Below are 26,497 nucleotides of genomic sequence, written 5' to 3' on the forward strand. Positions count from 1 at the left end.
AGTTAGTTTATGTGCATACCTACGAAGCATCATTTGGATGTAGTTAGACATGTATTGAGGTATTTGAAGTTCACCTTATATTATAGAATTTTTTATGAGGCAGATAAGGATGTGCAATTATTTGGGTACATAGATACAAATTGGGCTGTTAGGAAGTTTAATAAAAGACCGACCAATGGATTTATGTTTTTTCTTGTTAGTGTAGTAGTTACTTGGAGTAGTAAGAAGCAACCAATGGTTGCTTTATCAAGTACATAGATTGAGTATAGAGGTATTATAGTAGCATGTGAGGTGATATAGTGGCAAAAAGTATTGGGTGACTTGGATGTGTAAGAAGATAGTCTACTTGTCATTCATTGTGACAACATGAGTAGTATATAGTTAGCTAGGAATCCAGTGTTCCATACTAGGATAAAACACATTTAAGTGCATTACCATTTTCTAAGAGAGAATGTACTTGCAAGAGAAATCAACTTAGTTTATGTAGCACACAAGATCTAATAGCTCACATTTTCACAAAGAGATTGGATACAAAGAAGTTCCAAAAATTTTCAAGTTAACTTCAAGTTGCAAAGATGTAGTTAAGCTTGAGGGGGATTGTTGAGATAGTACGCTTAACACACGTAAACATTGATCATGGACTACCTCATTAGATGGGTATGCATATCTATACTTAGTATGCTTGTGGTGGTCATTATAATCCTTGCATAGCTAGTGACTTATCACTTACTATATTTAGTTTGTTACACCTGCCCACAATTGGCATATAGCACCAATTAATTTAGTACAGTCAATTATGTATTGTTTGACTTAGTAGACCACTTTCCTTTAAATTATATATTATCTATACTTTGTATACATTACATTGTATGAAAGAAAGAAAGAAGAAAACAAATAAGAAAATGTTTCGACCTCCATTTCTCTTCTTGTGCTCTTGAGTGAGCTTCCTCTTATTTATATTATGTGTGTTCAATACAATAGCTCAAGTAAGTCCCCCACCACACGATTCATGACACTAGGTTACCCTATGGGTGTTGATGTTCAACCTAAACAATTGTTGCAATGAATCTCTCAAAAGTTATAAGATAGTTTTATTTATTGAAAATCTAAGGCCTAGCCATTTCATGTGCACCGCAAAGTAGCAAGGATTATCATGCTACCTATGCTTACCTATTTTTTGCTAGTTTTACCTTGGGCCAAGAGTAGTTTGGATAACCTTATCAGACATCCTTTTCATACTATAAAAAAATGATTATGCATATGCCAATACTTCTCGAATTTCTTAGAGCCATATTTATACTCCCAAAAGCATAAGTGCTAGGGTTGTTTTGGATGAGACTCGCATGGTTGCTATCCATTGGTTACTATTTCAAGACTTGTGTGATGGTCATCAACCTTTGGTTTCTATTATTTGCTATTTTTTTAAAGGCCAAGGACTCGTATATGGTAGTACTAAAATTCAAGGCTCATGATGACATATACTTCACATTCACTCCTAGCTTTTGACTCCTTCATTGGTTTTGGTGATCCAATAGAGTCTATTCTTCAGATGGTGAATTGGCATCAAGTAGAGGCTAGATCACATACTAACTTCTTGCAAATTGAGTTGTTGACTGTCTCTCGGCTATCTTTTGAGTAGCAAAATAAAATGACGGACGTCCCAAATTCAATCAAATGGAACATTTGGGCTCGGTCTCCATTGCAAATGCGACCTTATCATCTCACAATGTACTGATGTCTTTCCATATATCTAGATGGGTTTTCTAGATCCCTCATGGATACTATGACTTATAAGGAAATATCATAATGCAATCATAGAATTAACAAGTCTTTCATGCCCATCATTTTGATCATTCTTACCATAATTGGAATCTTATTGGTCACCTAAGTTTAGAGGATGCTTCAATTGACTAGATACATTAGCTTATATCAAAGACCACCATTGGTTGGTAACTAAACCAATGTTGTTTGGTGTTTGCGTAAAAGCAAGGCATGGTAGAAATGTAATCTTATGGAAGGGTGTCTTAATAAGGCTTCATTCAAATGCAAAGTTTTTTTACATAGTGATGATAGGTGGCATGCCCCTCACCTCGACTCTTTCCAGATATTGTATTTTGAATGGTTTCTTTTGTACTACCCATGTGAAATCTTCCTGCCATAGATTTATTCCCTCTTGCTAGCCAAGAAAATCTACTCTTTTTTGTTTAACATTTAGAGAGTTGTGGTGAGAGCTTTGCATCGTCCCTTTGATTGGGTCTTTGGTAAGGCAAAATATCCCACTTTCGCACAACCATATGTGAATATTATGTTTCATTTTCTTGAATTTTGGGCTGTTGGCACAAGTTGGTCACCTGAAATGCCTTCCTCTTCAATTCCGCCTCCAAGATTTTGTCATATTGCTTGGCTCATGGGTCTTCTCCATTGGCAATTGGATCTTATTCAACATGCTGGCCTTCTACCTTGGGAGGATTTAGTTTCTTGGCATGCAACTATTTCTTCTGCTACTCTACCATGACTCTTGATTTCTCTTGTGATTAATATAAATACAAAAGGTCAAATTAGGTTATGAGACAATAATAGATACATCCAAAAATTCAAGAGGAAGTATCATGTTATCCAAGTAGAATAGAGAAACCGTAATCTAAAAGGAAACATCTAGCTAGGAAACAACAAATAAGTAAAACTACTAAAATACTGAAAAGGCACTAGAAAGAGGTAACTGAAAACTGAATCAAGAAATTTTTATCTCAAAACGGATGATGAGATTTCCTTTTCTCCTTAACAAACAATCAAGCAGGTTTTTTTCTTTTTGTGCTAATTTTGATGGTTGATAAAGACAATATCAAGCCCATACAAAAAGAAAAAGGAGATTAAAAATCCTGCAAAATGCTAGTTATGTGGGGGATATTTTCCCCCCTTTCCTTGCTAGATCCCCCTAATGGGCAATGCTAATAAATGAAAAAGAATCATTGCTAAGGCTACGCCCATGGAAGTCCAAACAGGCCACATGTAGACAATGTGGACATGCATTAAGCAACATTTGAAAGTTTATGTGAACATGGCTAAAGCAGTGTGCAACCGGCCTAAAGCCCATACACATCTGCCCTTGAATGTCACAGCTTGCGCCCCATCTCCCTCCCCATGCCCTCTAAAATTGCTGCATGCAAGTGACCATTTGTCACCAGTATGCTACCACCTCCTGGGACAAATTTAGTCTCTCCCCTGCACACATACTTTTCCAAATCTGTACCATATTTATCTGTAACCTGCAGTTTTTTGAGAAGATAAACAATCAATCTTGACACTATTCGTATTACAATTCATAAAAATGATTCTGTGAACAGGTCAGGCCAAGGGCAGTAAGTTAAAAGCAGAGTATTAAAATATCCTAACCTTTCCCCCAGCTTCTGAAATGCATATCACACCAGCTGCATGATCCCAAACCTGTAGAAAACAGAGTTTGAGAAATGGATGTTTGCTGACAGTTGGTTATTCTCATGCAAGTGTTATAGTTATCCATTGAAAGTTGTCTATTTTAGATCATGAGACAAGATTAAGATAAGATCAAGGTTCTTGTACAGACAAGCAGCATGAAGAAAGAGAAAAACATTTATGGATGCAGCAGTCCCTCTTCAATCAGTGATTGTAAGACAAGCAGCATGAAAATTAATGTAAGATCATTTGTATGCTTGCACAATTACCCAATATCATTTCTGCGGTAAAATATTTGGGAGAAACATATATAAAATTCAAACGTGCTAAATTGCTAAATTGATTTTTTTAACATTGAAGTTGTTCGCATTTAAGATAAAGCGCAGCAATTGTATGGAGTATAATCCTGGAGAAAGTTTTATGGCACTAAAAAAGAGCTACATTTTCCATCCTTGTGGATCTAGAATTTGAAACATGTATACAATGTTCAGTTTTCCAAATTTTGCATGTGTTCACCACAGCCTTCAAAACTGCTCCAAAAGATTTTGCATCACCGGTCCAATCTATGATCCTGTATACAATGTTCAGTTTTCCAAATTTTGCATGTGTTCACCACAGCCTTCAAAACTGCTCCAAAACATTTTGCATCACCAGTCCAATCTATTATCCTTGGTTTCTCCAGCCTTGTGAATAAGGATGATAGTCTGTATCGATCATGCATATGGGTTAGATAGGTTCAACACCATATTCAAAATCTCACTTGATGTTGTTCTTGATCCTTGGCTTTCCTATATTTATTAAGATGTTATGGGGAGTGGAAAGAAAACAGGATGTTCAACAAAAGGAGATGAGAGAGTTGACGACTGGTTGGCAATACCATTTGACGTTTTGCATATTTCTCAAAAACATGTTTGGAGAATGGGGAAACCCTAGAAGATGAGCATGTAGACCTCAATGAAAAAAAATGCACACAAAAAGATCCATCAGTGAAAGATGGCACCTCAAGAGCAAAAGTGTTCCGTTGTGCATGAGGCAATGGCAGGAATGATTTAAGTGGCTAATATTGGTCAAATGGCTATTTTTCAAAAAATCAGAATTACAGCTCAAAATTTTTTTAGATTTAATCAAAACTATTCAAAATGTTTCTCCCAATAGTGGCAAGGTTGCATGATGGACATAAATTGGTGGGACGGAGCTAAGGTCCCACATTTGAGCATTATCTTTTGAGCCCCTCCGCAATGGAGAGCTCCAATGGATGTGATCGAGTGGCCCCTGGCATAGGCGGCCCGTTTCTACTAGTGTACAGAGTCACACCTCTCAGTCTCGTTGGTAGATGCTCTAGTGGTACCACCAGGTGCATCTATCACCCCCGTGGTCCGACCGAGGGCTACCATGGCGGAATGGAGTTCACCATCCAGGCCCACAGCAAAGCGTATCCGCATGCCCCATAGCTCTTTTTCTTCGTCAACAACTTCCACACCAAACAAATGCCTGTTCGGTCAGCCACAAGTTTCCCTATGAGTTTACATCTTGCATCCTCAAATGTGAACAGCCTCCACTGCAGTGGGGCACGTGGTTCCAAGAAGTTGATTGTTTGGCAAGAGTTGCAACTTGCCCTCGCCAGACAGATCGACATCCTACTTCTACAGGAGCACAAGCTCACTCCCGCCTAGGCAGTTCACACATTTACTGGGAGCACGCCATCGGTGCCCACGACAAGAGTGGAGGCGTATGCACCTCTATTGGCCCGAGCCTCATCGCCTGTGTACGGGACCGCGGAATGATCGTGACAAGGAGGGTTCTTTGGATCTGATTCGACATTGGGGACTCGTGCCTTGGAGTCCTCAATGTCTATGTCCCTACTAAGATTAGGGCACGCAACAGGTCCTGGGTGGAGATTGCAGCAAGAGTCCCAGAGGTGGACTCCTAGATTGTTGGAGGAGACTTCAACAACCTGGAGGCCTTAGAGGACCGGCAGGGCAGAGGCAAAAATTACTAGGGCATGGCTAAGGAGGAGCAGGAGCCATGGGAGGTCTTTCTATTGGCAGTTGGAGCACGCGATGCTTGGAGCACACGATGCTTGGAGAGACCTTGCTTTCCACAAGAGGGAGAGGTCGCTAGACTTCTCTTGGGGATATAGGTGGCTAGACAGAGTTTCGCTGGAGCGGTTGGATAGATTTTATATGGAAGAGTGGGGATGCTCTCGCGGAGGCCAAGTAGGGTAGTTGGTAAGCACCACTTTGTCTAATCACTGCTCGGTTCTCATGACACTTGATGCCCCAACCTCTGCCCTAGACACACGATTCTGTTGGATCCCTGACTCAATCTATAGGAGAGAGGAGGTGGAGTCAGATTGAGCAGATTTGGACTAGGGAGTGGAGCAGGAGGCACCGGATCGCAGAGAAGGTTGTAGAGACCCTAGTTGAGTTGAGCAGTATTTGTCACGAGGCAGCCCTACAGGCCAGGCAACAAAGTTGGGAGGAGAGAGCACTCTGGCAGGAACTAGCAGTCACATAGAGACTCCTACACGAGGCACCAGGGGATCCCATCCTCCAGGCACAGGAGGTCCGCGCACGAGCGGCCCTCGCTGGCCTAAAGGACAAGCACTTGGAGTTTTCATTCCGCACCTTAGCAGCCTTTTGGACATAGAAGGGGGACATGATGTGTAGGGAGTTCTTCCAAGTGCATCAGCCCCACACCTCAGGAGAGCAGGTACGCAACCCCTGGGATCAGTATGGGAGGATTCGCAAATAAGGTGATGGAGATTGCCACTGACTACTACAGATACCTTTTCCAATAGGAAATAGCCTCAACCAGAGGACAACGATGCAGACAGTAGGTTTGGGATCACATCCTGTCCCTCGTCACAGAGGGGATGGGATGCTCCCTTCTCGACCCCTTCACAGAGAAGGAACTAGAGGAGGCTTTCCATGCACAAGATGGGCAGAAATGCCCGGGAGAAGATAGCCTTTCCAAGGCCTTCCTCACTACCTATTGGGAGGTGGTGAAGGGCCCCCTATTGTTAGCCTTCCACGAGATTTTCAGCTCAAGACGGATGCCATGGAGTCTATTGGTAGGTCTTATCAATCTCCTCCCCAAAGGGGGAGACCGGTTGGAGCTATCCCAATGGAGACCAATCACCCTATTGTCAATGGCCTATAAGGCACTGGCCAAGATGATTGGTAGGCAACTCCGGCCTGTGCTTCTAGACATCATTCATGACACACAGACAAGCTTTGTCTAGGATAGGAGCATCCTAGACAATATCTTCACCTTCTTTGAGGCGACAAAGTGGGCCTAGCACAGTGGTCAAGGATTGGCGGTATTACTCCTAGATTTCGAGAAAGCCTATGACAAGGTTGACTAGGACTTCTTAGAGGGCACCATGGTGAGGTTGGGCTTCCCCCAAGGCTTCCCCCAGGCATGGATCCGCAGGGTCTCGGCACTTTACAGACAGGCTACCAACAAGGTTCTCATAGGTGGCAGGCGAGGGGAGGAGTTTTGGCTAGAGAGATCGGTCGGGCAGGGCTGCCCTCTGGTCCCATATCTGTTCCTACTCTTTGTAGAGGAGATGTCTTACTTCCTCAGGTCATGTGTAAGCAGGTTACATGGCCTCTGACTTTTGGTGAGAGAGGAGACAGAGTTGCTAGACTCAGAGTATGCAAATGATACAACACTCTACATAGAGGATGATGAGTTGATGATGGAGAGAGTGAGACTAGCTCTCAAGGTGTTTTGCACTGCAACGGGAGTGAAAATCAATTGGCGAAAGTCAGTTGGTTTTCTTACGGACCCGGACTCTAGCACGAAGTGGGGCGTCCACTTGGGATTTAGATGGGTGTGCAAAGGGCAGCACACCATCCGTTACCTTGGGTTCCATGTGGGACTCCACATCACTCTTGCCCATTAGTTTCTTCCAAACCTCCACTCTATTCAGTGAGAGCTGACTTACCGGAGTCTAGCCCTTTTGGGCAAGCTAGTAGTCCACGGTCTTACACCAGGAGGGTAGACATGGAAGATCCTATTGTAGGAGGGCCTCTAGGAGTGTAGACCGAGGCTTGGCGGTGATTGGAGGCCGTCCTTGAGATGGCTCTTCATGACGGCCTAGATCACGCCTCCCAAATCCTCCTTCCTTCACAGCCTACTTCGTGTGTGGCAGGGCCTCTGTAAGACCCTTATTCAAAGCTCCCTAGGTTGTCAGGAGGAGATAGACCGCCAGCCAATGATCTGGAATCCCTAGGCCAGAGATCGGAAGGGGGTTCAAATTGGCAAGCACCCCCACATCTAGTGGGCTGGTTGGGAGGTCGGCCCGGCTCGTACCATCAGGACATGGCAAGAGGTGTACAGGATAGGTGTTGCAGTGAGCATTAGGTTGCCAGAGAGGAGTTGAGTTGAGGAGAAGGGAGATTGACGCTGCGATACCTTAGGAGTGGCTTGACCCCCCAATACAAGAGCCGGTAGAGCTTAGGGAGGTATGGGCCACTAGGTTTTCACCAACAGGTATCCCCCTACAGGTGGCAAGTAGAGTGGGCAGTGCCCCACATGGAACTTTCTTCACCGTACAAGAGGGGGGGCGTTTGGTTCTTGACAGAGGACAATAGGATAACGGGATGGTTGTCCTTCCGTGGAGGAGGATTCGAGTGGTTGGCCTTCAAGGGAAGACATGGCGTTTGTACCCTTATGTGTTCTAGGAGGAGTTTCGGGAGTGGCGCCTTTGGATATGGGAAAGCAGGACACTTGATAAGCTGGAGTGGGACCCTAGAGAGTGGCTATGGCCGGCCACTACGATTGCCAAGAAGCCACCGAGGTTCTTGGAGTACACAGCTAGGATTGGCAAACACGTATTGATGCAGGAGAACAGGGATTGGGCACCGTCACGTAGTAGGTACTTGGCAGAGCACAGCATCACGGATGCTTTCCGGCGGATTTTTTGGCGGCGCCTATGGGACAGCTAGAGGCCAAGGAGGGTATCGTACTTCCTTTAGTTGTTGGCACATGGAGGCCTAGCGGTGGGGAGTTTGTTAGCCCAGATGCAAAAGGATGGAGATAGTAAATGTTCCCCACAGCAGTCTTTGGAAACTTCAAAGCACCGTCTTTGGTCATGTGAGGCGGCACAGCTCGTGTGGAGAGGAGCAAGCTGCATTCTCCGCCATATAGCACCCATCCTTGGATACATCTCATGGGGAGCTTTTTGTTGGTAGACAGTCAGCCAGGACCGTCACCTTTTGTATGAGGCTGGGATGTAGGACACAACTTTATCATTGAGGTTGGGTCGTGCGTAGTGGTCGGCTTGGAGGCTCTACCCATCCGCCAAGTACTGGAGCCCACAGTAGACCGCTTTTTGGTATGGGAGATTGTAGGAAGTCTTACTAGATGGCACATCTGGAAGGTGCGGTGTCAGGAGGTTTTCGGCGGGGAGAGACTTTCAGTATAGACGGCTTTGGCAGAGCTTGACCTCCATCATCCACTCCCTCCGCAGCTGATGGTGCCAGGTGTAGGGCGCGTCTCGAGCTTGTCAAGAGCTCCGTTTTCACTTCATATGCACTTGGGGCAGCCAGGACCTGTTCTTCACGATGCAGGCAGGCAGCCCCAAATGGCGATACACTCCCCCTCCATGGCTTCTTGCCCCCATCCCCCCTAGACCATGGTCCTTGAGAGGCTTGTATACTTGATATATCTGTGACTCATCATCAGCTCCAGCTAGTCTGTTGAGCATGCACACTTCTTTGTATTCAGGTTTTTTCTGAAGTAATATAATTAGCCACATTTTATTTGCAAAAAAAAAAGATTCCACACAGCTACTTGTTTTGTTCCACATGTTTGGTCATGCAAGTCTTAAGACACATGTATTGCTTTATCAGATTTATAATTCAGAAAACATTGCATACTGTGACAATACAGATACACAAATTACATGCCCATCAGGATTTCCCAACTAGCCCTCCATCTACTTCATTCCCCTTTCAAGGTTCAAGGAAGAACTTCTGCTCTAATACCACTGAAACTCTGGCTTTGATGCCACTCAATTTTTGAGTCAAGCCCCTACAAAGAGAATTATTGCCACCTAGAGCAGTACAGTGACACCTGGCCTACCAGCATGGTATCACAAACAAACAGAACAATCTAGACACTTTATCTTATTAGAAAGCCGCCCACTAAGTATCGCAACCACAAGTATCCATATGCTTGTGCTCTACTCGTGAGGTGGAAAACCAAGAAAAGAATGAAATAAGATTGCAAAAACTCGTTGAAATAAATCTTCAGCAACAGCATAAAATGTGAATATATGCTAGGGTTCGCCAAGAAAGACACTATGTACAAGCATGACTAAAACACAATGAGCTCAAACAAGAACACAAAACACAAAATGGAGAAAAGTATCTAATCAATGGACAAATGCTGAAATAAAATATAGGTACAAATGTAGCTGCCCAACAACCACTGACTCTCGAGGGAGTATGCTGAGGGAGTGTCAAAGTGCCATCCTTAGTGCATGGATTATGAGTGTAGCAAAACCACCAATAATGATGTTGACGAAGTAAACTAGAGTTAAGGGTTATGAAATGCAGCAGCTAAGCATCAGTTGATGAAGAATGATGCTGAATATGATGCGATGGATGCAGTAAGCACCAAATGCAGCCGCCTAGAGTATGTCCAGCGGTCAAAACAGCTCCAGCTGATGAAGATGCAACAGGTTGAGTGCCAAGTGGCAGGCTGGAGGAGTTGACAACAGGTAGCAGGGACTCACAATGGAAACCTATGGTCAGACGCCAGCGCACTCAGCGAGTGCCCCCCAGTCAAACACCTTGTGCGTAGTCCTCTCTAAGGAGCAGCTCTTAGCCATCCGAGCTAAGGAGCTGGAGCTAATGGAAACAACGATTTATGGTTAGGTAGTAGGACATTTCCCAGCCAGGTCCCAGCTTCGGGACTGGCTTCACTCCACGCTACGCATTGGCACAACGCAGCTTGTGGAGGCGGCCCTATTGGGCCAAGGGATCTTCATGGTCCGGCTCAGCTTGGCAGAAGCAGCTCACGAGTTACTTGCCAGTTCACCATATGTGTCCACGAAGGGGGTCATATACATGGTCCCTTGGTACAGTGGCCTTACTGTGGAGGCGTTTGCACTCCACAACAGGTTTCTTTGGCACCCGATCACCCTTCTTTTCCCCAGCCTAGTGATCGAGTATCGTCAGTTGGTGGAAGACCTTGGACGGCTCTTCGGCACTGGCCTTCCTGCGTCTTTCACGAATGCAATGATAACAGCAGGAGTCCCAAAGGTACGGGTGGCAGTGAAAGAGGTCAAGAATATCCCATAGTTCCTAGAGATTGAGGCAGACATGCACTCCTTTAGGCAGCAGGTGATTGCGACTGGGCAACCAGGGCAGTGCCTGCACTACCACGACTTTGGGCATCAGGCAGCAGGTTGTATGCGTTTCGGAGCCAAGGCGACTCCACCCACAGGTCCACATGTGGATGTTGGCGGCTTCACACGGGTCCAGAGACATCAGAGAGGGCGCAGCCAACTCCTCAGACCTAGCCTTGTCAGCAAGGTGTAGACGGGTGAGCGACCCCCCCTCGGCAGAGCACTCCACAGCCCCCCCTGTCCGTCCCACCCGACAAGATCACAGCCCCCCACGTTCTCCACCCGCGCCACAGACAACCTCACCTGTGTTCCCACAGTCCCCTCACCCACCCCCCCGCCACAGCCCATGCCCTCCCCCCCACTGACCTTGGCCCACAGCCCCCCCTTGCCAGGGCCACCACCCCCCCTCCACACTCGCCATGCATCTCCATCCATCCCACCATCCCTCCATCCTCTTCTCCCCCACCACACCCTCGCCGAGCACTCCCCCTGATCCGCACCCGGGTCAGGTGAGCCCCCCCAAACCCACCCCCACTCCTCCCACAGGAGGTGATGAGCCACACACACCTACCTCCTCCGCGCACCAATAGTCTTCCCCCTCCCACATAGCCACCAGCTCATCCGCCCCTACCACTCGCCACACCTTCCCGAGACAGGCACAGCTGTTGCCACAGGAGTTCTTCCACAGTGGCCCATGGACCTACCTATGAGTTGTGGAGCGCGGAGAGTTCCCACTACCACTAGAGGTGGGGATCTTCGTGGTTCGTAAGTCAAGGAGCGGCAAGGTCCATCTACTAACACCACCGGATGGACCAAACTATGCCTTTTTTCTTCAGTCCTCTTACTTAGGGGAGTGGACGACTACACAGATTGAGGAGTTGAAGAGTCAGGTGGTGGATCACATCTCCCAGTGGATGGGAGATGAAGGATTAGCACTGTTTCCACAACAATGGCCATGTTGCATCATGGACATTAACTGGTGGGCTAGTGCCGAGGTCCCACACGTGAGCATTATCTTTTGAGCCCCTCCATAGTGGAGAGCTTCGAGGGACGTGATCGAGTGGCCCCCGGCACAGGCGGCCTGTTTCTACCAGTGTACAGAGGCGCGATTCTCAGCATGGCTGATAGATACATTGATAGTATCACCTGGAGCATCTATCACCCCTATGGTCTGGGCCAAGAGCCACCATGGGGAACTGGAGATCACCATCTAGCCCGGCGGCAAAGCGCACTTGCATGCCTCATAGTTTCTCCTCCTCATCAACAACATCCACACCAAACAAATGCCTATTCGGCCAGTCACAGGTTTCCCCATGAGCTTACACCTTGCATCCTGGAATGTGAATAGTCTCCACTACAGTGGGGCACGTGGTTCCAGGAAGTTGATTGTTCGGCAGGAGTTGCAACCTACCCTTGCCGGACGGATCAACATCTTGCTTCTGCAGGAGCACAAGCTCACCCCCACCCAAGCCCAATGGGTTGGGAAGGTTCTTCCGGGCAGCTCGCAGACTTACTGGGAGCATGCCATAGGTGCCCGCAGCAGGAGTGGAGGCGTATGCACCTCTCTTGGCCCGAATCTCACCGCCTGTGTATGAGACCACGGGACGATAGTAGCAGGAAGGGTTCTATGGATCAGATTGGATATTAAGGACTCGTGTATTGGAGTCCTCGATGTCTATCCCCTACAGAGGTTAGGATACGCAGCAGGTTCTGGGTGGAGATCGCAGATAGACTCCCAGAGGTGGACTCCTGGATTGTTGGAGGAAATTTCAACAACCTGGAAGCAGGGCATGGCTAGGGAGCAAGAGGCATGGGAGTTCTTTTTGCTTGCAGTCGAAGCACGTGATGCCTGGAAAGATCTTGCCTTCCATAGGAGGGAGAGGTCATTGGACTTCTCTTGGGGATACAGGCGGCTAGGTGGAGTCCTGCTAGAGCGGTTGGGCAAGTTTTATGTGGGAGAGTGGAGAGGCTCTCGTGGAGGCCAGATTGAGTAGTTGGCAGGCACCATGTTGTCCGATCATTGCCCGGTTCTCCTAACACTTGACCCCCCAGCATCCGCCCTAGACACACGATCCTGTCGGATCCCTAACTCAATCTATAGGAGGGAGGAGGTGACGAGACAGATAGAGCAGATTTGGACCAAAGAGTGGGATAGGAGGGACCGGATAGAAGAGGAGGTTGCAAAGGTCCTAGCCGAGTCGACCAGAATCTGCCAAGAGGCAGCCATATAGGCCAGGCAGGTGGCGAACCTTGCAGCCACGTAGAGATTATTGCAGGAGGCACCAGGGGTCCCACCCTCCACGCACAAGAGGTGCGTGTGCGAGCAGCCATTGCTGGCCTAGAGGATAGGCGCTCGGAGTTCTCTTTCCGCACCTCAGCAGTCTTCTCGGTGCGGAAGGGGGACACGATGTGCAGGGAATTCTTCCAAGTGCACCAGCCCCACACTGCAAGAGAGCAAATACGCAGCCTTCGGGATCAGTATTGGAGGACCCGTTCTAGCCCAGATTAGGTAATGGAGATTGCCACCGACTATTAAACGCGCCTCTTCCAATAGGAGACAGCTTCAGCAGAGGACAAAGATGTAGACAGCAGATATGGGATCACATCCTGTCCCTCGTCACAGAGGAGATGGGACGCTCCCTCCTAGCCCCCTTCACAGAGAAGGAACTAGAGGAGGCTTTCCATACATACGATGGGCAGAAATGCTCGGGGGAGGATGGCCTCTCTAAGGCCTTCTTCACTCCAAGGAGTCTCTCGGCAGGCCTTATCAGTCTTCTCCCCAAAGGGGGAGACCGGTTGGAGCTCTCCCAGTGGAGACTGATCACCTTATTGTCAGTGGCCTATAAGGCACTGGCCAAGATGATTGGTGGGCGACTACGCCCTGTGCTTCCAGATATCATCCATGACACACAGACAGGCTTTGTCCAGGATAGGAGCATCCTAGACAATGTATTTACCTTCTTTGACGTGACAGAGTAGGCTCAACACAATGGGCATAGACTAGCAGTACTACTCTTGGATTTCGCGAAAGCTTATGACAGGGTGGACTGGGATTTCCTAGAGGGCACCATGGTGAGGTTGGGATTCCCCCAGGCTTGGATTCGTGGGGTCTCCGACCTGTACAAATCGGCCACCAGCAGGGTTCTCATAGACGGAAGGCAAGGGGAGGAGTTTCGGCTGGAGAGATCGGTTTGACAGGGCTGCACCCAGGCCCCATGCCTGTTCCTACTCTTCGCAGAGGTGATGTCTCACTTTGTCAGGTCACGTATGAGCGGATTACGCGGCCTCCAACTTCCAGTGAGAGAGGAGATTGAGTTGTTAGACTCAGAGTACGCAGATGATACATCCCTCTACATAGAGGATGATGAGTTGATGCTGAAGAGAGTGAAGCTGGCTCTTGACGTATTCTGCTTTGAAGTGGGAGCGAAAACCAACTGGCGAAAGTCAGTTGGTTTCCTCACAGACCCAGACTCCAGCATTGAGTGGGGCGTCCACCTGGGATTTAGATGGGCGAGCAGAGGGCAAACCATCCGATACCTAGGGTTCCAAGTGGGACTCGACATCATTCCTGCCCAGCAGTTTCTTCCTATCCTTGATTCTATTCGGAGAAAACTGACCTACTGGAGCACGGTTTGCCTCTCACTAGCTGGATGAGTCCTAGTGGTTAACCAGGTCCTTCTAGCGACGGCCTGGTACATCGCCTCGTGTTGGTGTTTCTCCTCATCGTGCGTAGTTCAGCTTCGCCGCCTAGTGCGGAACTTCCTTTGGTCAGGGTCTGATGGTTCCAGGGATTCCAGGGCCAAGGTGGCATGGGCGACCATCATATGACATAGGTCAGAGGGAGGGCTTGGGCTCATAGACCCAAAGTATCAGAGTATGGCCCTCTTAGGCAAGCTAGTTGTCCACGGTCTCACACCAGGCGGGCAAACCTGGAAGGTCTTATTGCAGGAGGGCCTTCAGGATTGTAGACCAAGACTTGGCTGTGAGTGGAGGCCGTCCCTAAGATGGATCTTCACGTCAGTCTAGATCACCCCCCCCAGATCACATTTCCTTCACAGCTTACTCCGCGTGTGGCAGGGCCTCCGTAAGGCCCTAATCGAAAGCCCCCCAAGCTGCCAGGAGGAAATAGACCGTCAGCCGGTGATCTGGAACCCCCAGGTCAAAGATCGAGAAGAGACACAGATAGGTGAGCGTTCCCATATCCAGTGGGCTGGGTGGGAGGCCAGCTTGGCTCGTATCATCAGGACATGGCGGGAGGTGTATAGGATGGCAGACGAGGAGGTGTTGCAACGAGTATCAGGCTGCTAGAGAGGAGTGGAATTGAGAAGAAGAGAGATAGACGCAACAATACCTCCGAAGTGGCTTGCTCCCCTGATACGAGAGCCGATAGAGCCCGAGGAGGTATGGGCAGCTAGGTTTTCACCAGCAGGCATCCCCCTTTAGGTGGCAGGTAGAGTGGGTGGCGCCCCGCAGGGGAATTTCTTTGCCATTCAGGAGGGGGGATGTCTGGCCCTTGACAGAGGGCAGCAGGATGAGGGGATCACCACCCTTTTGTCAAGGAGGATTCGGGTGGTGGGCCTTCAGGGGAAAACATGGCGACTGGGCCCCTATGTTTTCTGGAAGGAGCTCAGGGAGTAGCGCCTTTGGATCTCGGAGGGCAGACCACTTGATGAGTTGGAGTGGGATCTAGGAGAGTAGCTATGGCCGGCCTCTGCGCTCACCAAGAAGCCACCCAGATTCCTAGAGTACACTACTAGGATTGGTAGACATGTACTGATGCAGGAGGACATGGACTGGGCGCCGTCAGGCAATAGGCACTGGGCCAAGCACAGCATCATGGAGCCCTTCCAACGGACCTTCTGGCGCCACCTATGGGATAGTTAGAGGCCAAGGAGGGTGTCGTATTTTTTATGGCTGGTGGCACATGGAGGCTTGGCGGTGGGAAGTTGGCTTGCCTAAATACAAGAGGGAGGTTGTAAGCACTACACACAGTAGCCTTTGGAAACCCCAAAGCATTGCCTTTGTTCATGTGAGGAGGTGCAACTCGTGTGGAGAGGAGCATGCCGCATCCTTCACCGTATAGCATCCAGCCTTGGGTGTATCTCATGGGGAGCTTTCTGCTGGTAGGCAGTCAGCCAGGGCTGTCACCTTTTGTATAAGGCCGGGATGCAGGACACGATATTCATGATCGAGGCAGGGTCGTGCGCAGTGGTCGGTCTGGAGGCTCTATCCATCCGCCAAGTACTAGAGCCCACAACAGACCACTCGGAGGTATGGGAGATCATAGGAGTCTTACTGGATGGCATATATGGAAGGCGCGGTATCAAGATGCTTTCGCCAGAGAGAGACTTCCAGCACATGCGACCTTAGCAAAGCTCTGGACCTCCATCATCCACTCCCTCCACGGCCGATGGGATCAGGTGCAGGGCGAGTCCAGGGCCAATCAGGAGCTCCGTGGTCACTTCATGCGTACTTGGGGCGGCCAGCGTCTGTTCTTCGTGATGCAGGCAGGCAACCCCGGTTGATAATATACCCCCCCTCCCCCCCATGGCTTCTTGCCCCCATCTCCCCCAGACCACCTTGAGAAGCTTGTATAGATGATGTATTGGTGACTTTGTATCAGCTCCAGCTAGTCTGTTAAGCATGAGCATTCTATTGTAATCAGTTTTTTGAGTAATATAATCAACCACATTTTAATTGCAAAAAAAAAAGAAAAGATTCAAGCACAAGGTTGTGTCGGCTTTGCCACTGATAAGGGTCCGGATCTGGCTACGCTGCACAATATATATCATGTCCCTCAGCTTGGGGTGAACTTGTTATCTATTCAGCAGCTTTGCCGGTTGGGGCGAGCGGTTTTCTTTACAGCTACCACAGTCGAGATGCTTGACTCTCTGACTAGTTTAGTGATTGCTCGCACGCACAGCCTAATGGCCTATACCACATGACACACTTTCTGACCGAGCCAATGACCGAGGGCTCCGTGTTCCATAGCTTCCAAGCCTTAGCCATATCTCGAGAGCCTATGTACAATGAGCGTCTTTGGCATTTTCGCTTAGGGCGTCGTGGTTATGACTCACTTTATGAGTTGTCACGCCATGAGCTGGTTGAGGGCCCTCCACGCCTAAAGCTCGCTCGAGATGTCTGTAAAGCTTGTCAGCTTGGCAAGCAGCACCGTACCCCATTTCCTCAGCAGACCTCACATAGAGCTGAGGCGCCTCTTAGATTGATTCATATTGATCTTTGTGGACCAACATCCACTGCTGCCTTGAATGGCGCACTGTAATTTTTTATAGTGGATGATCATTCTAGATACATGTGGGTGTACTTTCTCGAGCATAGGCCCGATGCTTTCACATACTTTAAAGCTTGGGTGCTGCTGGTTTATAACCAGACTGGTTGTCAGTTGGTTGCATGAGTGATACTGATGGTGAGTTCATCTCCCACGAGTTTTCTGAGTTTCTACAGAACGATGGTATCTCCCGCCAGCTCACCTCTACCAATTTGCCCTCTCAGAATGGAGTCGTAGAGCGTAGGAACCGGACAGTCATGAAAATGGCACATGCACATACCTATCGCTCTATTGTAGAAAAACTTCTTTTGTTAATTCACACTACGCCAAATTTAGCTTACTTAGTCAGTATTTCACAGCACCTAGGATGTCACATTGGACTACATGTCTTTGTGTGTTGCGTTATTTGCGGTGTATTTTTTCTTATGGCCTGACATATGGTTCTGGTTTATGTTTGCAGGGGTACACTAATTCTGATTGGGCAGGAGATCCTGACACCCGGCGTTCCCATGGCGGCTACCTCCTTACCTTGGACACGGCTCCCATTTCTTGGTCCAGCCGTAAGCAGGAGACGGTGGCGGCTTCCACGGGCGAGGCTGAGTACCGGGCTCTCTTTGATGGCACCACCGATGCTATCTATTTCAGGAGTCTACTGGCGGCCCTTCATTTACCATGAGACTCTCCCACAGTTGTCTACTGCGACAACCAGAGTGGCATTGCCCTTGTGGGCAATCCGATCAACACACCACGGACACGGCACGCGGGAGTCCACTTTCACTTTTCCAGAGAGCAGGTTGAGCTAGGCACTATTCACCTAGAGTTTGTGCCTTCATCAGATAATTTTGCAGACATTTTGACCAAAGCGGTTCTTCAGTACCTGCTACCCAGGATCGGCTTGGGTACACCCTCCCCTACTTCTTAAACTTGACAAGGAGAGGGTGCTTCCCTCTTGCTTTCCCTTTCAGTTTGAGAGGGGGCGGATTCTACTCTTGATAGTGACGGTGACGATGCTTACATTTTTTAGACATTCCATTCATTTATTCTTTGTTATTGTATTATGGACATTTCTAACTTCATCCGCACTGTCAAGATGACATGATTGTAAAAGGGCACTTGGACAAGTGAACAATTCTCTTACGAGGGTACTGTCCAAGTGGCACCGTTGCATAGCATATTGCATGAGCATGCCATCTTGCATTCCCTTTGCATTACCCCATGCATTGGCATTTTGTTCATGTAAACATGCATTTGTGCGCATTTATCCCTCTTCGGTCTTTTGGAGTGGTCGACTCTAGGATCCACCATATTCGTGGCATAACACATGGCAGTTCTCCTAAAAGGCAGTTTCCCTACCCTTGCTTGCTTGCTTGCTTTGCTTGTCTTGCAAAGCCCACCATCATCTTTTTTGCCTCTACATATATTCACCAAATGATTGGCGCACACACACACTTTTATCATCCTTAGGCACTTATCCTAGTCAGTGTGAGAGATTGGCTTGCTCGTTTTGTGAATGACTTGGGTTTAAAACTCTCTTTATCCTTTCCTATCTGTCACTTAATCGGCCACTTCCCCTATATTTATTCTATATTTTCAAAACACTTTTTCCAACCAAAAAAAAAAAACAAAACACAACCAACACAGTCCATTGTTGTATCCATCCGCCTTTGTAGGACTTCGCAGGCCCTTGGGCAACCGACGTGCACCCTTGGTCTGATGCCTTGGTCTCTCTGGGCCGATCACTTGGGCTCCCTTGGTAAGATAACCATCGCCTCTGTAGTCTTGGTAGGCCACTGGGCGGCCGACGTGCACCCTTTATCCAATACCCTGGCTACTTTGAGGTGGGACGCCTTAGGGTAAATCAAAATTTAGGCTGGCCTAATTTTCTAGCCCTATTTTGGGCCTGAGAGGGGGTGTTGTGCTAAAAAATGCACTTAGTCACTTAAAAGCCCCAAAACATGCTTATTTTAGGCTTATTTTAGCCAAAACCCTAAAATGGGGAGCGGATCGAGAGAGTTAACTGGGAGAGGATCTAGAACCCTAATTTTCTATAAATTGGCAGCCAACCCTCCACTCTTTCCTCAATCTCGTTTTTGCATATTTCAGGTGTTTCAGCTTGCTGCCCACACCCCGTTCACGGAGGACATCTCAGCTGAAGCTGTCCATTGCTGTCTCCATCAGTTGGCGCCTGATTTCCAGCCCTCTTCACGCAGTTTGGAGCTGATTTCAGTCTGGCGACTACTTTTCCTGTGCAGACCTGCTGCCATACAGCTTGCTACGTCATCAGAGTCCTGCTGCCTACATTTTTAGTCTTTCTATGACCTGCTGCCTACGTTTTTAGTTTTTCTCTCTCCTGCAGGCTGTCCTGCCTACGTCTTTAGTCTTTCTCTCACCTGCTGCCTGCGTTTTTAGTCTTTCTCTCTCCTCACTGCTGTCTACATCAGATCTAGCTTCTCACTTCTGCGTTTGCTGGTGTTTGACATCCGGAGGCTGCCTTGTTGCAATTCGGGATCCGTTCGGAGTACGACACACTCTCCAGCTCATTACCCCTGCCCTAATCCTTGAGATACAAGAGTTCGAGGTTCAATATTCATTCACTGAATAGTGTGTTTGCTGCATGAGTATCGTATTATTCAGTAGTTATATCACTTCATTTATTCACTCTATTCATTGTCTCTGAGTTACCCTAACCCTAACTGTGTTCTCTTATCAGTCTGTGCTTTGTCGTACGGTTTTTGTTTATGTTTCTGTGTTAGGGTATTTCTTAAGCGGGGGGGGGGGGGGGGGGGGGGGGGGAGAGGATTGGTGCAGCGTCAGATTAGACGGAGGCAGGGGGCAGCTTGCGACGTGATGGCAGGAGCTCGTTTTATCAACATCTTGAATTACACTTATTAGAATAGGTTGGTGTCTCATTACCGCTAACCCATACCATCCCAGCATATGAATGTAATATCCATTGGGTGTACAATCCAAGCATGGTGATCACAAACTTAATGCACACAAATGAGCCTTGAGTCTTATTTATATGACTCCATGCCCTAGCCCCAAAGTACCCTTAGTGTGTTCAAATTGTTGGGATCACGCTTTCTTTTTTGCAAGAAAAAGGTGGCTAGTTATATTACTCAGAAGAATTTACAGTGAAGTACATGTGCCTAACAAACTAGTCGAAGCTAATACAAAGCCATGCTAGAATCATATACACAAGCCTCTCAAGGTGGTCTGGTGGGAATGGGGGATAGAAGCCACAAGGAGAGTACCGTAACCTAGGGTTTCTTGCCTACATTGTGAAGAACAAATCACGACCACCCCAAGTATGTAAGAAGTGGTGTTGGAGCTCCTCATGAGCTCGAGAGTCACCCTACACCTGATCCGAGTGGCCACAAAGGGAGTGGATGATCAAGGTCCACAGCTCTACCAAAGTCGTATATCTAGACATGCACTTGCTGCCCATAACCAATTGATAGCATACCTTCTAGATGTGCCAAACTGTGAGGCTCCCAATAATCTTCCATACCTTTGAACGCTCTATTGTCGGATCTAATATTTGTCGGATGGGTAGTGCCTGTTGAGAATAGCAAATGATACTTAACATGAATACTTGTAGAGGCTCGATGTATGCCCAAAGGAGGCTTTCCCATAAGTGGCTTTGTATGAGAAAGAGATAATGATGAATGCTCTAGGAAGAGATGTCCAAAATCCCATAAGCATGGTGAGGAATAGTGGTACTATCCAAAAAGCTATATAAGCATGTACTTGACACTCATTTCAATGCAATGGAACTATTAGTTTGAGTTACTCAAGACTGTCTTTATGAGTCCAAGCTAATCAATCTTGGAACCTAATTCACTTGAGTTACAATCTCTCATTCTGATAATGTATCGCGTGTTTGATTTGCGTCCACCATAGCTAACTAGCTCTAGATCTGTGTTTTCTCAACATTGCCTTCAAGCAAACCATGGTACAAGAACCTGCCTTAATAAGAAGAATAGTATCATCACTCAGCCTCATGTAGTAAGTGGCATCCGTGGCTAGCTACCTGCCAACAAACAACCCCCCATGGGATAAATCCCAGACTAGGTGCCACTAAGTGGAGAATGCAGCATACTCCTCTCCACACGAACTGTGTTTTCTCACAAGACTAAAGGCAATGCTTTGGAGTTTCCAAGTGCTGCAATGGACAACACTTGCACACTCCATCCTCCTACATCTGACTCCCAACTCCTAAATCTCCATGTGCTAGTAGCCATAGGAAATAAGATGCCGTCTGCGGCCTCCAACTATTCCATAAGCATCTCAAAAGGTCCGTCAAAAGACCTCAATAATGTTGTATTCCACCTAGTGCTTAATGCGCGAGGGTGCTCAATCCATGTCCTCCTGCATCAAAATGTGCCTACCAGTCCATGCTGTGTAGGCCAAGAAACCCTGGGGCTTCTTGGCAATTGTGGTGGCCGGTCAAAGCCACTTTCTAGGGTTCCACTTCAACTCATCACAAGGCTGGCTCTCCCAAATCCAAAGGCGTCATTCCCAATACTCACTCTAGGGTATGTAGGGGTCCAACAACCAAGTCTTCCCCTAGAATCCAATGACACGAATCCTCCTCCAAGATATAGCTAGTAGCTCCTTCTTCTACTAGCCTTCTGCAAATCTGGATTGTGAACAGTACCTCATGGGGGGGGCCCGCCCACTTTGCATGCCACTTGTAAGGGGATGCCTATTGGCGAGAACCTAGCCGCTCATACCTCACGAGGCAACACCGGCTTCCAAACGAGGGGGTTCCAACAAGTCCTGTGGGATCACTACGTCAATCTCCCTCCTCTTGGTCTCAACTCCATGTTGGCAGCCAAATGCCTGCTATAAGATTGCCTCGTCAGCCAAGCTATAAACTTTCCTCCACACTCCAATAGTACAAGCAAGGCTTGCCTCTCCACTAGCCCACTAGATGTGAGGGCACTCACCGATCTAGGTCTTGTTACAATCTCAAACTTGGGGGTTCTAGACCACCGGTTGGTAGTCTATCTCCTCCTAACAAACTAGAGGCCTTCGAATCAAGGCTTTACATAGGCCTTGCTACACCCATAGTAGATTGCATAAGGAGGATTTGGATGGGGTGATTAGAGTTGACATGAAAATCCATCTCAAGGATGGCCTCCACTCCCCACCAAATCATGGCCTACACTGTTGAGAATCTGCCAATCACACCCTATGTATGCCCCTTTGTATGGAACAGCTAGGCTAGGGAGATGCAGTTCATTCTAGGAAGAGAGACAAATCCCATAGGCACAGTGGATGTAGTGTGCTACCAAGCAATCCTATATAATGATGTACTTGACTATCACTTTCATATGATGATAATGCAATAGTACTTGTCTCTTTCTGTCAAGTGTCTGTGTCATTGTCAGTCCTACACAAGATTGTGTTTATGAGTTCAAGTCTTAATCTTGAAACCTAATTCACTTGTGTAACAATTGTCTACATTGTCATGTCAACATGAGTAGTATCTTTATCTTCCATCCTCCATAGCTTCCGCCTTTGCCATGCTCTAGATCTCGCATCTTTCACATGGTATCAGAGTGCAAACGAGCATGGCACTACTCCTTCAGCTCCATTTCACTTTCATCTAGCTCAGCTTGAGCTTAGTCCAGCTCAAGACTTCATCTTCTACTCTTTTTTTCTCACTGCCCTATTTGGCAGCCATAGCCAAACCTGCACCCTGCCTCCTTGGAGCTTCTTGATCTCCCTCCACAGTCAATATCTTAACCCGCTTTCTTCTGGAGATACATTCCTTGGCTCAGGGCGCTGCTCCTGCCACTTCAAACACTAACATTGACCAACTATAGCTCCAGCATTGTCATTCTTCTTTGCTTCTGTCCTGTGGCCACCATAGCCAACCTGGGCATACCTCATATAGGGCTGAGATCTCCCTCTACAGGTCAAATTAGCTTATGACCTCTTCTTGGAAGATATTCCCCAACATTAGGCGCAACTCCCTATCACATTAATTGATGACATTGTTGTTCTCTGGCCCCGGCATTGGAGAAATCGACTGCGCCTATCCTGATCTGCACCCGATCTGATTTCGTCACTTTGACTGCCCTGCGCGCGACGCAATCATGACGAGTACTATAGGGCTTTGATAGCCCATGAAGTAAGCTATCTTTCTATAAAAAAAGTTTTGAAAATCATCAAGTACAGCTCCTGCAATCTACAAAAAACTAGGCCCCTGTCTGAAACCCTAAACTGTCAGCCATAGCCATTCTCATCAAAGCTCAAAAATCTCATCATTTTCTCTCTCCTGCCACCTGGAGCAACCCATACCACTCTGATCTACTGTCCCAGCACCAAATCAAGGAGGGGAAGGACCTGGAAAGATTGAAGGACGACCGAATGACCCCGAACAAGAAGATTCAAGCTCAACATCAACACAGACATAGTGTGTTTTCACACTATCATTACTTGTGTCTCTTGACACATTGTAATCTGCTCTTCCACTGATAAAATCTCAGAATTCTGGAGTTGATTTGCTGCTCATCCTTGGTCATGACAATGACGAACAAGAAGATCTTAATGCAAAGCAACATAGAAGTCTTGTTTGCATCACTTGCAGGTAATGATGCAGCTGCCTACACTCAAGTGCAATCAATGATTCCATCTGAAGACTTTGAGGACACTCCAGCTACCTTGGTCATCATTCAAACCCTAAAGAAGAATGAGATGTCTTTGCTTGAGGGGGACATAGACATAGACATAGACATAGACATGAAGACTGAAGCAGCAAGCAAAGTCCATGAGGAACCAAACCAAGAAGACCATAAGATCAAAAGAGAAGGACAAGAAGAAGATCTGCCATGAAGACCAAAAGACCACATCATCTAAAGCTGAAGAACCAAAGATAAAAGAAAAGAAGATTTTCCATACTGACAAAGAGAAAACATATGCTGAAAAAGACCACAAGGGCGTATCGGTCCTTGTCTCTCATTTTTTGTTTTAAAAGCATTGTACCTGCCTTAATGTTCCTTTCATAAGCTTGTAAAAACTCCTCATGTAACCTTGTACTACAGCCTCTGTACACTTTGTGAGGCCCCTGTTACAGCCTCTGGATGTCCACCATATTTATGGTACCCACACTTAGCCTTTTCTGCAATAGCCTCTGGTGTTTTGCCATGTTTGTAGTATGCCCACACTTTGCAGGTATTGCTCTCACTAAAGCCTCTACACACTTTGTACTTTCAAGTTGTGATTGAGGAGGGGTGTTGAGAATCTGCCAATCACACCCTATGTATGCCCCTTTGTATGGAACACCTAGGCTAGGGAGATGCAGTTCATTCTAGGAAGAGAGACAAATCCCATAGGCACAATGGATGTAGTGTGCTACCAAGCAATCCTATATAATGATGTACTTGACTATCACTTTCATATGATAATAATGCAATAGTACTTGTCTCTTTCTGTCAAGTGTCTGTGTCATTGTCAGTCCTATACAAGATTGTGTTTATGAGTTCAAGTCTTAATCTTGAAACCTAATTCACTTGTGTAACAATTGTCTACATTGTCATGTCAACATGAGTAGTATCTTTATCTTCCATCCTCCATAGCTTCCGCCTTTGCCATACTCTAGATCCCGCATCTTTCACATACACTCCCCACCAAGCCATGGCCTACACTCCTAAAGGCCTTCCTACAGAAGGATCTTCCATGTCTGCCCCCTTGGTGTAAGCCCATGGACCATCAACTAGTCCCCCCCTCAAAGCAATGCCAAATGAGAGTTGCCCATGCCACCTTGGCCAAGGAGTCCCTAGACCCATCCAAACTATCCCAAAGTAAATTCCACACAAGGCAGTGAAGTTGAGCCACACAAGACCAGGAGAAACACCAGCAGGAAGCAATCTACCATGCTATCACTAAGAGGACTTGATTGACCACTAGGGCCCTACCTACTAGGAAGAGGCAGGTCATGCTCCAATAGGCCAACTTCTTTCTGATGGAGTCAAGTACTCAGAGAAACTACTAGGTTGGGGTAATGCCGAGTCCCACTTGGAAACCAAGATAGTGGACCATCTGTCCCTTGCTCACCCATCTAAAACCCAAGTGGATACCCCACTCAATGCTAGACTCTAGATCAATGAGAAAACCAACAGACTTCTGCTGGTTGATTCTCGCCCCTGCAACTGTGTAGAATACAGCCAATGCAAGTCTCATCCTCTCCAACATCACCTCATCATGTTCGCTGTCTAATTACTTGCAAAAAAGGCAACTTTGGCCTCATTTCTTCCTTGATACAAATGTGCAAGTGTCTTTCAAGCATCTTTAGTTGTCTTAAAAAGTGAATATGTGGGTTCATGGTGCATTTAGCATTTAATGCAATCAAGGCATGAGCATCTATATCTCTGCCATTCCTAGGAATAGGTGGTTATGGTGCTCAAGCATTGACTCGAGAAAAACTAGAATGTTCAACATCCTCAAAAGCGCATGCTGCACTTGTAGCTTCTAGAATGACACCAGAACGTACTTCAATTGTGTGCATAATGTTCCAAAGTCCTTTTGCAACCAATAAATAATAGATCTATAAGCCTACAATGAGTAGTTGGTTCCATCCAACTCCTCAATAGCCAATACATGAAATACATGATTATGCTAGCCACAACCATTGATTACCCTTGATGCAAGAGTTTTCTGTATAGAGGAAAATCTGTACAAAACCAGTCTATGCTATATAACACAATACAAAGTGCACCATAAGAGTCTTCACCTGAAAAAATGCCCATTGTCAAAAATATACTCCACAAAACCAACTTGTGCTGATGTAACACAGCACAAAGTAGACTATAAGAGTCTTTACCTGCAGAAATGCCCATTTTCAAAAATTCTACTCAAAAGGATGAAACAGTATGCACAATACTAGTAATAGTGCAAACAGAACCCAAAATGAACCCGAATCAAATATCGGACAACAAAAGCTATATGGGCTTGCCCTCACTATTTTCTGATCTGTAAATGCTCATCAAATCCCATTTCAATTAGAGGAAATCAAGCGGAGGGCACTGATGACTCTACCTAGGAGGTCAAAGCCCACCCTAATATTAATTGTTGGATTTCGGCTTGCACAAATGCATATACACAAAGAAGAAGCTTTAGACTACATAACACATAGTGTATTGAAAGGTATCAAAGTAGAGGATCTATGGACTTAGTACGCTCTAAAATGAATAGGCATATACAGGCTGGGGGAGAAAACCCACTGGGAGGGAAAAAAGTGCCCCATTGGTCGTAAGTGTGTTCACACATCACTACTGAGATATGTAGCACAATTCTTCTGAAGCAGAATTCAATCCCTTTTTGTATTGTTTAACAGAGTGAACGATGTCATGCGAAGTTATAAGAAGGCTCAAGGTTAAACAGATTGCATGCTAGCACATGAA

At 46.9% G+C, this 26,497-nt stretch overlaps 1 protein-coding gene across 5 annotated transcripts in view; it reads right to left on the bottom strand.

Moving 5' to 3' along the window:
• Window positions 1-2,775: 2,775 nt before the first annotated feature.
• Window positions 2,776-26,497, bottom strand: part of LOC148031092 (Inositol monophosphatase family protein) — a 144,800-nt gene continuing 121,078 nt past the window's right edge. For 2 of the 5 annotated variants that reach the window (XM_087685670.1, XM_087685669.1), the window contains exons 8-9: window positions 3,394-3,444; window positions 2,776-3,266 (exon numbers count right to left, since the gene is read on the bottom strand). In XM_087685670.1, coding sequence (XP_087541796.1) covers window positions 3,114-3,266; window positions 3,394-3,444 — 204 coding nt within the window. In that variant the 3' untranslated portion in view covers window positions 2,776-3,113. Of the gene's footprint in view, window positions 3,267-3,393; window positions 3,445-3,776; window positions 4,137-25,827; window positions 25,918-26,497 lie in introns of those variants that run through there. The other 3 variants (XR_015691977.1, XM_087685672.1, XM_087685671.1) reach the window with 3 other exon arrangements.

This window comes from Lygodium microphyllum, chromosome 9 (genome assembly GCF_053477565.2).
Source record: "Lygodium microphyllum isolate KBCC chromosome 9, Lygodium_microphyllum_v1.1.10, whole genome shotgun sequence".
In the NCBI taxonomy this organism is placed as follows: Eukaryota; Viridiplantae; Streptophyta; class Polypodiopsida; order Schizaeales; family Lygodiaceae; genus Lygodium; species Lygodium microphyllum.